Source organism: Bombus huntii, chromosome 13 (assembly GCF_024542735.1).
Source record: "Bombus huntii isolate Logan2020A chromosome 13, iyBomHunt1.1, whole genome shotgun sequence".
In the NCBI taxonomy this organism is placed as follows: Eukaryota; Metazoa; Arthropoda; class Insecta; order Hymenoptera; family Apidae; genus Bombus; species Bombus huntii.
Genome location: NC_066250.1, coordinates 1791282 through 1806838, shown reverse-complemented (window position 1 = coordinate 1806838; position 15557 = coordinate 1791282). Strand labels below are relative to the sequence as shown.

General features: G+C 39.3%; 2 protein-coding genes across 4 annotated transcripts in view; one reads left to right on the top strand and one right to left on the bottom strand.

Annotated features, from left to right (window-relative positions):
• The first annotated feature begins 320 nt into the window (after positions 1-320).
• LOC126872426 (alpha-amylase-like) lies at positions 321-3689 on the top strand. The gene is made up of 5 exons (XM_050632374.1): positions 321-515; positions 1151-1581; positions 1970-2336; positions 2903-3391; positions 3484-3689. The coding sequence occupies exons 1-5, from the start codon at positions 336-338 to the stop codon at positions 3493-3495; spliced, it is 1479 nt and encodes a 492-aa protein (XP_050488331.1). The 5' UTR covers positions 321-335; the 3' UTR covers positions 3496-3689.
• A 1179-nt stretch (positions 3690-4868) lies between these two features.
• Positions 4869-15557, bottom strand: part of LOC126872429 (uncharacterized) — a 186423-nt gene continuing 175734 nt past the window's right edge. For all 3 annotated transcript variants that reach the window (XM_050632377.1, XM_050632378.1, XM_050632379.1), the window contains one exon: positions 4869-9231. In XM_050632377.1, coding sequence (XP_050488334.1) covers positions 8944-9231 — 288 coding nt within the window. In that variant the 3' untranslated portion in view covers positions 4869-8943. The remainder of the gene's footprint in view (positions 9232-15557) is intronic.

Below are 15557 nucleotides of genomic sequence, written 5' to 3'. Positions count from 1 at the left end.
CTTATTTAGTCTAAACAAATTTCCAGCATCGCACTTTTTCTTTATATCGTGTTAAATTAAAATCGAAGAAAATTTATCCTAAACCGAATGAAATCACAACATTAAAGGCTCCACTGTTCTGCTTGCTTTAACAGCTCTGTTTGTTTCATTGTCACGACGATAAGAAGATAAGTACCGTGTATGATTTCGTGGGATAGACAATAGACCTGAGTCGTACCGATAAAACGTAGTTCGTGGCAGAGGGGTGTAGACCTTTGGATACAGAAAGCGATTATGTAAGCGACGATAGGTTATATATTAAGAAGCAGAGCATTTTGCAACACAAACTGACCACGATGTTGGCGACTGCGACGTTTTTAGCTGTACTTGTATTGGCAGCGAGTGGAGCCACAAACAAAGACCCCCACTTTGTTCCTCTCCACGATACCATCGTGCATCTTTTCGAATGGAAATGGAACGACATTGCAGAGGAATGCGAAAGATTTCTTGGGCCAATGGGATACGGTGGAGTGCAGGTATGAAATAAAATAATTTCCCGATACAAATACTATCCGTGATAAAGCCAAGTGTTTTAAAAATTGACATACATTTGGTTCGTTTGACGTATAAAAATTTCTTGAATGTTTGTTATCGATTAAATTATACGAATAAAGAAAAATGAATTATTTTCAGTTAAGTCTCTAATAGAAAATTCGGGTGGTTTTAGAATCTCTTCTCACAGGTGTAAATAACAATAAAGCCCTGTATCAGCGATATCTTCAGCCGCATTATTGTTGGATTAATTTATCATTTATGATTATTATCGATCAAGTGCTTAATTAGTTTCACACAAAAAATGATATCGGAGAAATGATATCTATAAGAGGGAAACAAACATAACTCTTTTATCTGAAACCTGATTTTCACGCGTCATAATCACAACATAGTACTAGAATACAAGATAATTATCCCTTTCTACTAATCCTATTTCACAAGTTAGTAATTTATTCGAAATAAAAATTTCTTCGAAATTCATTAAATATGTACATCACTGGCTAAACTCTTTTTTTACTCGTGAATCTTCCTATTTTTTTTTTTTTTTTTTTTTTTTTTTTTTTTACAATGTATCGAATGCATAGAATTCATTATCAACGAGATTCAATCACTGCAGGTATCACCATTACAAGAGAATCTGGTGATCGCTAACAGGCCATGGTGGGAACGTTACCAACCAATTTCCTACTTCTGGACTACGCGATCCGGCACGAAAGAAGAATTTATCAATATGGTTGCAAGATGCAACAATGCTGGTGTCCGAATTTACGTAGACGCTATCTTGAATCACATGTCCGGCAATTTGAACAATGCTCATGGCACTGGAATCTCCAAAGCAGACACGTACCACTACGAATATTATCAAGTGCCTTACCACGCTCAACATTTCCATAAACCTTGCTCGGTTAACAACTACAACGATCCACAGAACGTGCGAAATTGCGAACTGACTGGTCTTCATGATTTGGATCAGAGTCAAGAATACGTCAGATCGAAGCTGGTGAATTTCTTGAATGAAGCTGTCGACGCTGGTGTTGCTGGCTTCCGGTTCGTATAATATTTCAGGATAGATTGTCTTTTTCAGCAAAAATATTCGTCATTTCGATAAATCTTAAGAGCCGAAATATATTACAATATAGATGCTATTTATTAATTAATTATTTGTTAATTAGATTTTTGGTGAGGAACACTTGGGATTGTAGAGCTTTCGTCAACAATGATCAAGGAATTATTTATATCACAAATTGTGAATTATTTGTGTTTTAAAGTTGTTACGCTTGACTCAGTAAATGGAGTAATTTTTTTAATTTCTAATTTAAATCTCAGGTGCTCTTTTCTACCAGAAGTCTATGCTATTCTATTTTAATTAAATAAATGATTTCAATGTAACAATGTAAAATCGCGTGGGAAATTGCTAACAGTATATATAATTCAGAATCGATGCTGCCAAGCACATGTGGCCAAACGACTTGAACATCATTTACTCGAGAGTAAAGAACCTGGACACTCGGCATGGTTTCCCTCCAAATTCCAAGCCATACATATACCAAGAAGTGATCGATTATGGCGGCGAGGCAATTTCTAAACGCGAGTACAACCAACAGGCTGTGGTAATTGAGTTCAAATACGCCTCCGAACTCTCCAACTCGTTCCGGGGTAACAATCTTTTGAAATGGTTCGTCAACTTTGGAGAGCAATGGGGTCTTTTACCCTCTGAAGATGCCCTCGTGTTCGTCGATAATCACGACACGCAACGTGACAATCATCAAATACTCACCTACAAATCATCAAAACTGTACAAGGTAAGCCCTGCGTGAGAATTTGCTTTTATATTCCAAGAAGTACTTAATTTTTTAGCGTTTACGTAAAAGTGTTTTCCTTTAAGTAATTTCGCGGTAAGGTAGGCAATATTTGGAGCTTTGGAAATGATAATTATCGTTCATTTGGCTTGTAAAGCGTAGCACGAGTCGTGTGGTCACGAGGGCGTGAGTCTGCAAGTAGAATAGGTCGTTTAGTTGTCAGGCATTAGGAAGCAAATAGGAACGCTTTTCCTTCGGTGTTTCATGGGATACTCTGATTATAATTTTGAGATACTTTTGAATGAATTAGGTATGAATTACGAACACTGAATTACGTATTTCGAGAGTAATATAGAGTTCTAATATTTTATTAGATTATTTCTATGGAAACATGAAATTACGTATTCTAAGAGCAGTATAATAAAAATAAAATACCAGTATTTCTCTGAACTCTGCAAATTAGGGTGAAAAACAAAGTTCCATAAAATTACCGAATCATGGCTAACAATTATCCAACGTTTTATTCTACGATCATTCGCCTGTTATATTTTGAACTAAACTACTTGCAGATGGCGGTCGCCTTCATGTTAGCCCATCCCTTCGGTACACCGCGAGTGATGAGTTCCTTCGACTTCCAAAGCAAGGATCAAGGACCACCTCATGATGGTAATGGCAATATCATATCTGCAACTATCAATCCAGACAACAGTTGCGGCAACGGTTGGATCTGTGAACACCGTTGGAGGCAAATTTACAACATGGTTCGCTTCCGCAATGCAGTTAAAGGAACGAGCATTAAGAACTGGTGGGACAATGGCAGCAATCAGATTGCATTCTGTCGTGGAAATTCTGGATTTGTTGCGTTTAACAATGACCGGAATGATTTGAGAGCCACCCTCAAGACCTGCTTGCCTCCTGGTCAATACTGTGACGTGATTTCTGGTAACTTGGAGAATAGAAGATGCACTGGAAAGGTTGTTAACGTGCAACAGAATGGCGATGCTTATATCGAAATCTCTAAAGGAGAGGAGGATGGAGTTCTTGCTATTCACGTTGGGGTGGGTTTGTTTTAGAGATGATCGAAAGAGTATAAATTATCATAAAGTTAAGGATAATGATTATTAGATAATTGGAAATATTTTATTTTCAGGCTAAACTGTAAACGAGTATGAAGTCAATCACTATGAATGTCGAAAGACACGAACAAGGATGCTGAAATTTGCATTATATTAAGCGATGTCTCCTGTTTGTATTACATAGATTGATCTAACGTACAATTACACGCGGACGCATCTTGTAATCAAAGAAACATTGTACCTACCTTATGAGAATAAATAAATGTTATTTAAAGTTCAAGCACATTTTTATTTGCCACGTGTGACACATAAAAACTAATTTACTTATCAATTTTATAGCACGTCCGTTTCAAAGATAATGACGGACCTCTTTCTCATTATAATTATTGTTATTTCAATAATTCGAATTTCTAATTACGAAAATTTACATAGCTCGTAATGATTGAATTCAAAAACTAAAACTCACGAAAAATGTACAAGGTAAGCCCTACGTGAGAATTTGCTTTTATATTCTCCCAAAAGTAATCTATTCCAAGAAGTATTTAATTTTTGAGTATTTACTTAAACGTGTATTTCGTTAAGTAATTTTGTAGTAAGGTAGACAGTATTTGAAGCTTTTAGTTAGTTTTATTTGCAAAGTACAGTACGAGGCTCGGCGTGAGTCTGCAAGTAGAATAGGTCGTTTAGTTGTCAGACATTAGGATACAAATAGGGACACTTCTCCTTCGGTGTTTTATGGGAATGCTCTGATTTTAATTTTGAGATACTTTTGAATGAAAACATTGAATTACGTATTCCGAGAGTAATATAGAGATCTAATATTTTATTAAATTATTTCTTTGAAAACATTGAGTTACGTATTCTAAGAGTAGTAGAAATAAAATACCAGGAAAATTAGGATGAAAAACAAAAATTCCACAAAACTAATGAACATTGCTAACAATTATCAAACGTCTCACTCTACGATTCTTTGCCCCTTGTATTTTGAACAAAACCATTTGTAGCTGGCTGTCGCCGTCATGTTAGCCCACCCAATCTGTACATTACGAGTGACGAGTTCCTTCGACTTCAAAGGCAAAGATCAAGGACCTCCTCTGGATGGCAATGACAATATCATATCCGCAACTATCAACCCAGACAATGGTTGAATCTGTGAACACCGCTGGAGACAAATTTACAATACGATTCGCTTCCGCAACGCAGTTAAAGGAACGAGCATTAACAATTGGTGAGATAATGGCAGAAACCATGGTTCACCAGATGTGCCACATAAAAAATAAATTTGATCATAAATTTGCTTCGAAGATAATGGGAGATTTCTTCCCAAATTCTCTGCCCTTCAAATTTTTGTATTTTTCCCCCCGAAATTAAACTCCTATTTTTGTGAAATTTTTCACACAATATCGCATAATCTTCGCGCAATTTCGGGTCTGACGAAAACAACTTAACCAGGCATAGATATTTTTCAACAAGGTTTATTTTAACAGAAACAATGTACTGTTCTTGTTCTCTTTTCACCATTAATTTCTACTATACATAATATGACAGTTAATCAGTAAAATAATACACGACAGGTTCGCGATGGAGAAATAAAAAAGGGGATGTCGGAAGGAAGTTTTTCATGGGAGAATGGTAATGATTGGATGCGGAAATAAATTGCAGAAGGAAACGAAGGGTGAAAGAAGAAAAAAAAATAGATGGAAAATAAAATCATCGAAGTATCACAAGATTGCCTTATCGCCCGCTTCTTCATCCCTCTTTTTCTCCAGCATGCTCGTCTCATTCTGTACATATATTCTCTCATTTATATTTTTTAAATAAGTCGATATGCATACGAATTTCCTCTCATACTTCTCCTTTCTGTATATCCTCTCCTTTCTATATCCACTTTCTTCTATCTCCAGCAAACACAAACACACGTATCTCGTAGCTCGCTACTCGTATGTCCGTTCGCACCCCAAAACGATCCTGTTGCCCGACAATTTAACGATCTCGTGCTAACGCGGTAATGATGTGCATGAACCTCTGCTACGAAACTAAATAAAATACTACGGGTTCTTCTTCTGTAAAAGCACGATATAAATAAATGCTTAAGCATTATGTACAATGATCTCGTTTTAAGTAAAAGCCGCTAGCTCGGTTAATGTCCGCTCGTGTCGTCCAACCTTCCGTTTATACATTTTTCAAAATGTTTCGCAGATCGTCTGTTCAATATAATAAAATTTTCGAGAAACTTTGTACTTGTCTAATAAGAACGAATGAAAGGAAACAATTAAGAATTGAAAATGAACTCTGAAAAGTGTAATATCTTTGGGTCGCAGGTAACCATAACAGTTTGAGTTTGATTCGGGACAGGTTGTTTAATTTTAATCTGTGTTCTATACCTCGTCCGATATATGCCATTAATTGTTTTACTAAATTGTTAACGTACTACTAACATGTAACGGTCAAAGTATGTAAAGGATCGCGGATTTACCGAAAGCTGGAAGTACGAGCAGATGTACTGTGCGCGAGAACGCGCGTATAAGTGTATGTATACATAATATTTATAAACGTATAATAGTCTGCAGTAAATTCAGGCTAATGTAAATCTAAAAATACTGCTCGTCTCACGACTTATCAACTCTTCCATTCTAACAATCGTCCTGGGCGACTCGCTCGTCTAAGAATATCTCTCTTTCTATTTACGACTAAATTGTTATTACATGAATACAATAAGGCAACGGGTTTACTGCTAAATAAATAAACGTTAAACGTTGTAAATAAGAGAGGGAGAAGATTAATTTACAATGTTTTCCCTAAATTATATTTACGGGTCCGTCCATCTCGTAAATCTATATCGATTTCCAACGTATCGGCTTCTAATTTGTATTCTCGTGTTTCTGTAATGTCGTGTCTATGCGTGTATGTATGCGTTTGTGTGCGTTACGTATACATATTCTTTATAGGTATATGAATGTTACCCGCTCGTGGATTTTCTCCGTGTGGTTTGCACGTAGAACGTTAGCAAAAATATAATTTAGTATATTTTATCATTTATAATTCATTCATATAAAAACTTTGTTAAAATATATAAAAGAAACAACGATTTGAGCAAATACGTATCATCCTATCGTACAGCTAGATATAAGTACCGTGTCGAAGAAACGTTCCCTTTCGTCGTTATTGCACATAAATTCTTCATCTTTCCTTTTTCTTTATTTCTTCGCTAATAAAGTGTTGTCTCTTTTTCATTTTTTCTTCTTAGCATACTTTCTCTCACGCTCGCCCTCTCGTTCGTACAACTGTTTCACTCATTCGTTTTTCACACGCTCTCACTAAACAACAAATTGTTCACTTAGTTCGTTCGATATATTATACCTACTGCGGTATGTACTTATTTAATATTTCCTTTTTATTTCTTATCGTCGTTTACGATTTTAATTCTTCACACAACGATGAAGATTAGAATCGTCGTTCGACGCTTTACTATCTGTGTTTGTCGGACTTGGTGTTTCCGCGAAATTATTCGAGTTCATCTTGGATGACTATTATCGCTTCGAATGCTTCTAACTGCATTATTTAGAATATATTTACAATCTCTGTTATCCAATAGACATTTTTTAATGCTTTGCATTAATGAAATTGTACGTAGTATCGCAGAATTATTTTATTATTATTTTGTATCTTATCTTTAATATAGCATTTCATCCCTTGTACAGTATTCAAATTCAATTGAAAGATGTTACAAATATTACTAGGACATTTTATATTTCAGCGACAAGCAAATTAATGTATTTGCTTGATTTCTAATCTACAAATTTATCGTACAACAGAACTCGAATAATTTTTCTCGGTACAATGAATCTTTCTCGCTCGAAAGCTTCAATTTCAGGTAACAAAGAGCAGCATCGATGAGCATTACGAATTTCTAACTGACGTTAAAAATTGCCAATTGTCTCCATTGTTTCGTTCATCTAAGAAAGGCTAGCCTTGTGGAAGACTTTTTAAAGATAGAGGCACTCGTTTCGTTGATCTCGCAGAATGTACATTAATTCGCGCTTTAATCATTCTAAAACGTTAATTTCCATCGCTAAGTCGATATTCCGGAGATTTCGAGGCTATTAGTTCCGCGTGAAATCGATCTTGAAATCCTGACACGTTAATTGCTCACGAAGAATCGAACATGTTGCTTCCGGTTGGCCATTCTTTTTTTTTTTTCTCCAACCGAAGGATGTAATTTGAATAAGCACGCAAACCAAGCGGTCTAATCGCTAATTACTATCCCAATTAATTTGATTATCACGCAGCGTCATCTCTTTTATGCTCATCGCGTGTCTATTTCTAATTTATAAGCGGCAGAACGCGAGAATGCTAACACTTGTTAGTCACCCTCCACTTCCTGCTCGTCGAAGAGAATCTGTTAGCATGACCAGCGGTACAAGTCTCTTAAGAACCGGACAAAGGAATTACAAATTAAAGAGAATCGCACCGTTGGAAGATTTCACGAATGAAACTCTGAATCGGGCTGCCCAGATTCTCTGGACAAGTATTCTTGTTTCAGGCACTGGCGATCATCCTAAAGGTTCACGATTTAATTAAAGTATACGGTAATCGTAGATTGAAAATTTCATTTTAAATTCGATGGTTTGCCGAGCTTTCGGATCAGCGTGCGGACAAGAAGTTTACTAGAAGATGTCTACTTATTACACTTCCTTTATGTTTCTTCCTTATAATAATCGTTGTAGTCCAAAGTTATAAAAATTTGGATGTAGATAAAGCTTACGGTTTAACGATTTAAATATCTGAAGATGTAATTTTATTACATCAAAATCGCACGCTACATTCGTCGGAACAACGTTATATGAATAGGAACGAAAAAAGGAATTCATTTATACGTACGTAACAATGAGAATTCTGTCAAAAATGAAATCAAACATGAAATACCATCTTCATTCCAAAAAGTAAAAGAACAACAAATCCTCTACAAACTTCTTATCCACACTTCAAACTCTATATCGAATCAACGTAAAAAACTAAGTCTTCTGGCTACTCAACCTTCGCATTTCCAATCTTCGCTCTCTTTCTCGAAGAGTCACCTACTCCCACGCACAATTTCACCCGATTCCACGAGCCAGTCATCTATAAGTAAGTACAACGCAGCAAAGTGAAATTTCGCCTCCGAGACGGAGCAATTTTTCTCCAGGTACTCTCTCTTTCTCTCTCTCTCTCTCTCTCTCTCTCTCGCTCTCTCTCTCTCTCATAATATACATATACATATGTATATATACGAAACTCTTTCTCGTTGTCGAACGTCCAAGGAAAAAGGAATATAACATGAAGGACAAGGCGGAGCCTCCGGAACTCCACAGCGTCCGCGGTCACGTGTACGCGCTGTCGCGTATTCCGCGTCACTGTTTGATGGGCTTCTTGAAGACGACTTCCGGCTTGCGTATGGGACGTGATACGCGCCGTTCTATCCTGAGGGCCCTGTTCGGGTCCGTGGAGGGCGTGACCGTGCCCTCCGGGCCCAGAGGAGTCTCCGCCATTGTTTGTCAGTTTCCTGTGCTGCTCGGCCGCCTTCCAGGCAACTGTTGTTGCTGCGGTTGCTGCTGGTGTTGCTGTTGCGACGCGGCTGCCGCAGCCGCGGCCGCGTTCAATGCCGGCAAAGGTGTCTGATGGCAGTGTGCACAGTGCAAACAGACCGTGCAAGCGCCCAGCTTCCGGGCTAACAGCGCGCGAAGCTTCAGGGCTGGACCTAGCTTCATTCCCATAGGCCCGGTTAAATGATCCTCCGAAAGAAGGGGCAATGCCGCTCCATCGATCCGGTGCTCGCGGAAATTCTGCAAAAGAAACAAGGACGATGGTTATTTCTATTTGACAGCTTTGGTTCTTATTGGAAAAAGATTCGACGGTGTCTGGATGCAAAGGTAAAAATTTGTTGCACAGTTCCTAACAAGGTATATAACGTTTTCAAAGGACATTTAATAGATTTATCAAAGTGATCCGCTCTTTAAGTCTGTGTCAAATGTGAAAACGTGACAACGACACGAGGTTTAAGAAACACGCGACCATTACCCGTAGAAAGCGGAACAGAAAGACGTGGGAATTATTTCTACCATAATTCAAACCAACAAAAATACAACGAGGTCTCTAAACACTCCAAACCGCCTTAAAATAAAATGCCAAAAACAAACACTCCGCTCCGCCAATTAAAACCACCTTCTCTTCATGCTCATTCACAATGATCATGAACAATGACACCCACGCGTGCACCCACCGGTCGTCTGAATCAGCGGAACCCACGCGTGTTCCTGAACGCGTGGCGTGACCCACGACCCAGCGGAAGGTCGCGCGTTCCGCGCGGTGTCTCTTCTCGTTGCGCAACAAGCGGCATCCTCAACGGCGTGGAACGCCGCGCAGCGCTCGCTCATTAAACCTCCGTTCCGCAAAAAGTCGGCTCGAGCTGCCCGCTACGGATAGAATCACGGTGCAGGACGTAGCAAGAGGAAAGAGGCGAAACGGCGGAGGAAGGAGGCGGAAGAAGAAGAGGAGAGAAAAAAAAAAGGACGGGCGTTTCATTCACGGGGGCCACACGATCGTAATTGCGGCTGCAACTCGCCGCGATTTACCCCCGCTTAGCGTTGCACGGTTCGCGGCCACTCACATCGTACTACGATCGTTTGCCCGTGTGCGCTCCGTTCGCGAGCACAGAATACGCCGATCGCTAGCTTATGAATGAAATATTCAGCGTTCTAACGCGAACGCCGCACGCAAACCCCAGACCGGTCTTCGTCCTGGTCTTCGTGCATTCCGCGAACGCCAGCCGAACATCCAGATCCAAGTAAGTCGAGTGGTCGGCTTTTACGAAGCTGAGGAACGATTTAGATTTGTTTCCAGCTTTTGTTCACCTTTGGTGGCAAAAGGGTTCGAAGATAAATGTTCGCGGTAGTGGATCTCTAGGTTGAATAGTTCGCATCGACTTGGAGGACGAAGCTCCGGTGGAAGTTTTCACTGTACGAAGTTATTTCGAAACCCTACGAAGTTACAGTGGGAAGCATTCGTTCTTATTCTACAATATGTGTTAAGATAAGATATGTGTTATGCAATAATATAGATAAAAATGAACTTTTTACAAGTTACGGAAGACTTGGAGCGAACTAAACAAAATAAACGGCTGTGGCATTCATCTTCGATTAGAAAGTTCCCTTTCGTTAACTCGAACTCAAATTTTCAGAGCGCGTTAACCAAGGTATAATCTCTCACAATCGCCACTTTGAAAAAGCCAGTTTCTCCGACCGTTCTCAGCACACGGTTACAACAAGCGCAGGCAACCGAGTAGCGAAGCTGGAAAGTTATTCCTCGTCGGCCGGCTCGCTGACTAATTACAAGAAAAGGACAAGAAGGAGGATCAACGAACTTGCACAAATTATCCCGTGCCGCGGTTCTCGCTTTACACGCCGTTTACTCGCGTGAACCTCGCGGCTCGGTGCACGGCTAATTATCCCGTTTCTCCCTTGCAGCTGACACTGTGATCGCGCCAGAATACGGCCACGGGGAATACACAGGGCCATCTATCACGGGCGACACGGCCAACATTGTTTCGAATTTCCGATAGCCACGCTAACGGTATGCGAAAGCGGGCGAGCGTAAGAATGGAAGCTCGTCGCGCTCACCGTTTTCTTACGCGTGAACGTTAATTAGCCGAGTTGTTAGCTGCTACAAGACAAAACAGGGTCATGGGATCGTTATTAGATGCAGACGCGAGGCCTGTTTCACGCCATCGAATCGTGCACGCTGGTTTCGGCTTGTTTGGGCCAAAGCGCAACAAACTGTATCAGAAATATTCGTACGAGCCACGAAGATCTATGATCACACATTCCTCTAAATATTTTCGAAAAATGATAAGTCGAAGAGAAGCGTTTGATATTTGTCCATGTTGCTGTATATTGCGATTGGATTTAGTGATTTGGTTGAGGCGTGGATTTGAGATATTTTTCTAGTCGAACAGATCGCGGATGTTAGTGCATCTATGGAAAATTTAAATACATTGGACGTGGAAAATGATTCTGTGATTTCAACAAGTTAAAGAGTATGACCGTTTTTCTCGTAGAATCTAATACAATTCAATTTCACCAAATCCCTGAAACTCTCTTTAATCTCCTCTCTCCTTTCACGTTATAAATTACAAATTTCATATACGCAACCTAAAAACATATCCTAAAAAACCGTTTAAATTTCTGTCTACTCTATCATACCTTACAAGACACGGTTGCATCCCTCCTTCCGTGAACGATCATCGCAAAAATACCACATTACCAGTAGAAATTAACTAATGAAAACTTGCACCTGTATTACCTATCGTAATTTCAGGTGAAACAAACTCTCGAACTATTTCGTTATTAAAGCAAGTATATCAGAGAGACTAGCGCAAAAGACGTGGAAATTATAACTCGTGTCTCTGTGTGCTACGACGTGTGTTCTTTTTTTTTTCAAAATAGAGACCTGCCGTGATGTTTTTGCCGCGCGTTAAACATCGTAGAGAAATCGTCGAGCTGTATCGAGTGCCGTGCTACGAGAAAAAGGCGTACTTTTATTATATTAAATTGCGGTACGGAATAGAATGTTGCTACGAAAGGCAGGCTTCTGCTCGCGATCTCTTAGCTGATTATTATGAATTACCACTCTGAAATCAGGGTATCAATTATGCCTGCGAGCCGTGGCGCCCCCAAGTAGCAGGAAATTATAGTGCACGATGTCTCCTCGTTGATCGAACCGCGGCTTTTTGCACCGTGCAACGTTCGCGTGGAAATTGTCGAGCTGTGCAACGCCGTGTAGAACGTTCTATTTCATTAAAATGTATTTAGGGTAAAACGTTGCTCCCGGAACACCGAGATTTTTCCCTGATCCGTTGATGAGCATGAATTAAAACCGCCGTCTCCCGATCGTTTTTACCACCCTTGCTCCGTAAAGGCTTGCTAGATTACATACGAAGTCTGTCTGTTCGTTTTGGCCGACTGCGTGCAGAAATCTTGTCAAGCGACAGCGGTCTCTCAAAGAGAGAAAAAAAGATGTTTAATGCGAGTCGTGGCTCTTTTCTTTCCAGTGGGATTCTTTCTGCCTGGGATCAGATGAAGATTTTGACATTTAGCCGAGTGCTTGTAAGATTGGAAACGGGGAAGGAGAAGAAGATGAGCCGCGTTGAGAGATTTTCATGAAGCAATTGGAGCGTTTCCGGAATTGGAAATGCAACAGAGGATCGTTAGGTTTGCGTTGAAAGAACGATAGAGTAATTTCTGATACGATTATTAACACGGAGATAATATGGAGATTCAGTGGAGCCTGGAATCTTTTAATCCATTAGTCGGTAATTGGATACCGTGGAGGAAAATACTGTAATTCATAATTTTACACTTTTTACGGGGGCGTAATATCATACGTCAGACAGTCTAGTCTCGACGATTAGAACGTAATTTGTTAACGCTACGTCATCGTAAATTCCAACTCTACGAATACAGAAAATTTCTTCGAAGAACGCATTCCTTCACGATCGGACTAATATCTAGAAAAAACTAGCATTGACAAAGAAACAAGAAGAAAGTGAAAGGAACCATAAAAAAGTTCGAGGATAAGTTGACAGGAGGTCCTTCTTGGGGGCAGACGTTCAAGATGGCAGAATCCACAGGAATCTCATCTCGGCGCATACATCTCATTGTCTTCGAGCAGGGATACAAGCAGAAGTTTCGTAATCTCACAAAACCTCGAGCCAGCCGTGGTGTCTGTGTGGTGCAGCTGCAGTTGCAGCGAATATATCATCCTCGTGTTGCACCGCGGGCGACCGCGGCCCTCCAAAGGCCCAGCCACGAAGACAACCTATATTTTCTCCACCCAGTTCCAAACTCTTAAGGGCAAACGCGATCCCAGACCGGGTCCAGCATCAATTATACCTTCCACAAACACGCTCTTATCTCGCGCGCTTGCCAGACAGCGCGAAATTCGAGCGCAACAACTTCCAGGGTGTGTTTAATGATTTTTCTACGTTATTGTTCCACAACTAGATATTTGGATTCCATATTTACACGTTACGGTGGACAATGCGATTCTCGAACGGATATGGAAGATATTTTACAGAGAATAATCGATAGAAAGAGGCAAACTTGACCTTTTCTTGACATCTCGCTGATAGAAAGTTTTTCAAGAGAACCGTTTCCTTCCTACAAAATTTTATACGAGGAATATTTCTTCGATGGAAAACTTTGTTAAAGGAAAGGAAGTGATAATTGTTCGATAGAGAATTTTATGAAAGGAAAATTTCTCTGATACAAATTTTCACAGGCAAAAAATTTCCTACATACGCGATTTTATGGAAAGAATATTCCTCTCACAAAAGATTGTGCAAAGATAATATTTCTTATTACACGTGTATGTGCAGGGTAGCAAACGTATTAAGGAAATCGCATTGTCCTATTTGCAACGCGATTCGAACGACGATGAAGCAAGAACTATGGAAACGGACAGGAGAATTCTTTCCAGTCGAGGATCCACAGAAAGTGTTGGTCGAGCGTGAAAAGGATCGAGGTTCCTCGAAAAATAACGGCTTGCTTCTTGCCAAGTTCGAATTCTTGACCCCGAAGGATCTCGAAGCCGCGGTTATAACCTCGGAAGAGCACCGACTCGGAACAGCGTCACGTTAACTGGTCGCGATGGAGCCGTGGAATCTTTTCTCTCGGTCCATCGGTTTCTCTATGGGGAAAAACAGTCGCTGTAGCTTGCCCGTTGCAAAATCGAGTCGAGGCCTCCGGGAACGAATTTATGGAATGTAGCACTGCCGATACTCGTCGACGTTTTATACCTCGTTCTTCGGTTGGTTAAAGTTTCGAGATCTTTCTTAGATTCCCTTCCTTTTTCGTATAAATGATAAGACGACTCTGCATGAAATTGCTGTCTTTCTTTTATATTATATATTATAATTTTAGTTTTCTGGAATTTTAATGTCTTCATACGTTTGTTATGGAACTATGACTACTCTATTCACAGAATTGCAAATATTTTTCGTGGGAAGTGTTTTCTTTACTTAAAGCGATAACGATGGTTACCATATATTTTCTAGTGCTTTGTTTAACTTTGCTCGCTTTACCAATGTGAAAATATTTGAATTTTTTAAGTGTTCGAAAATGTCTAATTTTGTATCATGCACGTGTTACCATGTCGCGTACAATTTTCTACGAGAATTACGATGAATTCTGTAAAAAGCTAAATATTTAACGCCTCTCGACGCCGATTTACGACGCGTAAAATACGTCCTTTAATTATTCTATGGGTTTAAATCATCTTCCATCAACTATACCATGTTCTTCGAGGTAGGTTCGTAATAAAAGTCGCGTCTGTGACATCTAGAAGCCTCGTCACTACAGCTGTTGTGCAATGACAATGACGAGTTAATGAGATGAACGTTTTACGATATGTGAAAAATTCCAAGATGGTTAGTCGCTGACAAATGACAAGCTAGCCCTGGTGAGTAATTTGCCGAGAACATAATGGAATATATCATTGGAAGTTTATTGGTCCATTATGGGCTTTTTGCTATTAAAATTCTTGATCCAAGAAGATTTAGATACTTGTCAAGAAATTTAATTTATCTTTCAAAACCAGACGAAAGATTTGTTTTATGCCGAATGTAAAAAGTCCCAATGATTTTGTCTCTTGCAATGATAGAATAATCTGCTCGCAATAAACTTTGCCTAATTACTATAATATCGAAGAAAATTTTTTAACCATATATCTTCATCAACGTAGAAATAAATAATTTCTTTCTCGAGACTAACATTAAAAAGTATCATTAAAGACTATATAATTAGATTTTACAGGATTAAGCTCTATATTGCAGGAATAATTATCGCTGTAATTCTTTTTCTCGTAGAAACTTCGATATCTTTTCCAATCATACGAATATTATCTTTCACTTTTCTCTAATCCAATACTCCCTCAAATTGACGTACATTACTTTAACAATCTAAGATCTAGACAAATATTTCACAGAAACCTGATATGTATCAGATATATTTCGCATGTCTGTATAATAACTATAATTGCGATATAACCTAATATAGTTGGCAATCTTGCCACAGCTGACAATTCTATACGCTAATCTGCACACGTCGAAGAGAAT

What these genes read in the sequence shown, in the direction of transcription:
- LOC126872426 (XM_050632374.1), top strand. Translation starts at nt 336, where the DNA reads ATGTTGGCGACTGCGACGTTTTTAGCTGTACTTGTATTGGCAGCGAGT. An exon ending in GCTGGTGTTGCTGGCTTCCG is followed by an intron (nt 1,582 to 1,969) that starts GTTCGTATAATA and finishes TATATAATTCAG; the next exon opens with AATCGATGCTGCCAAGCACA. An exon ending in AATCATCAAAACTGTACAAG is followed by an intron (nt 2,337 to 2,902) that starts GTAAGCCCTGCG and finishes AACTACTTGCAG; the next exon opens with ATGGCGGTCGCCTTCATGTT.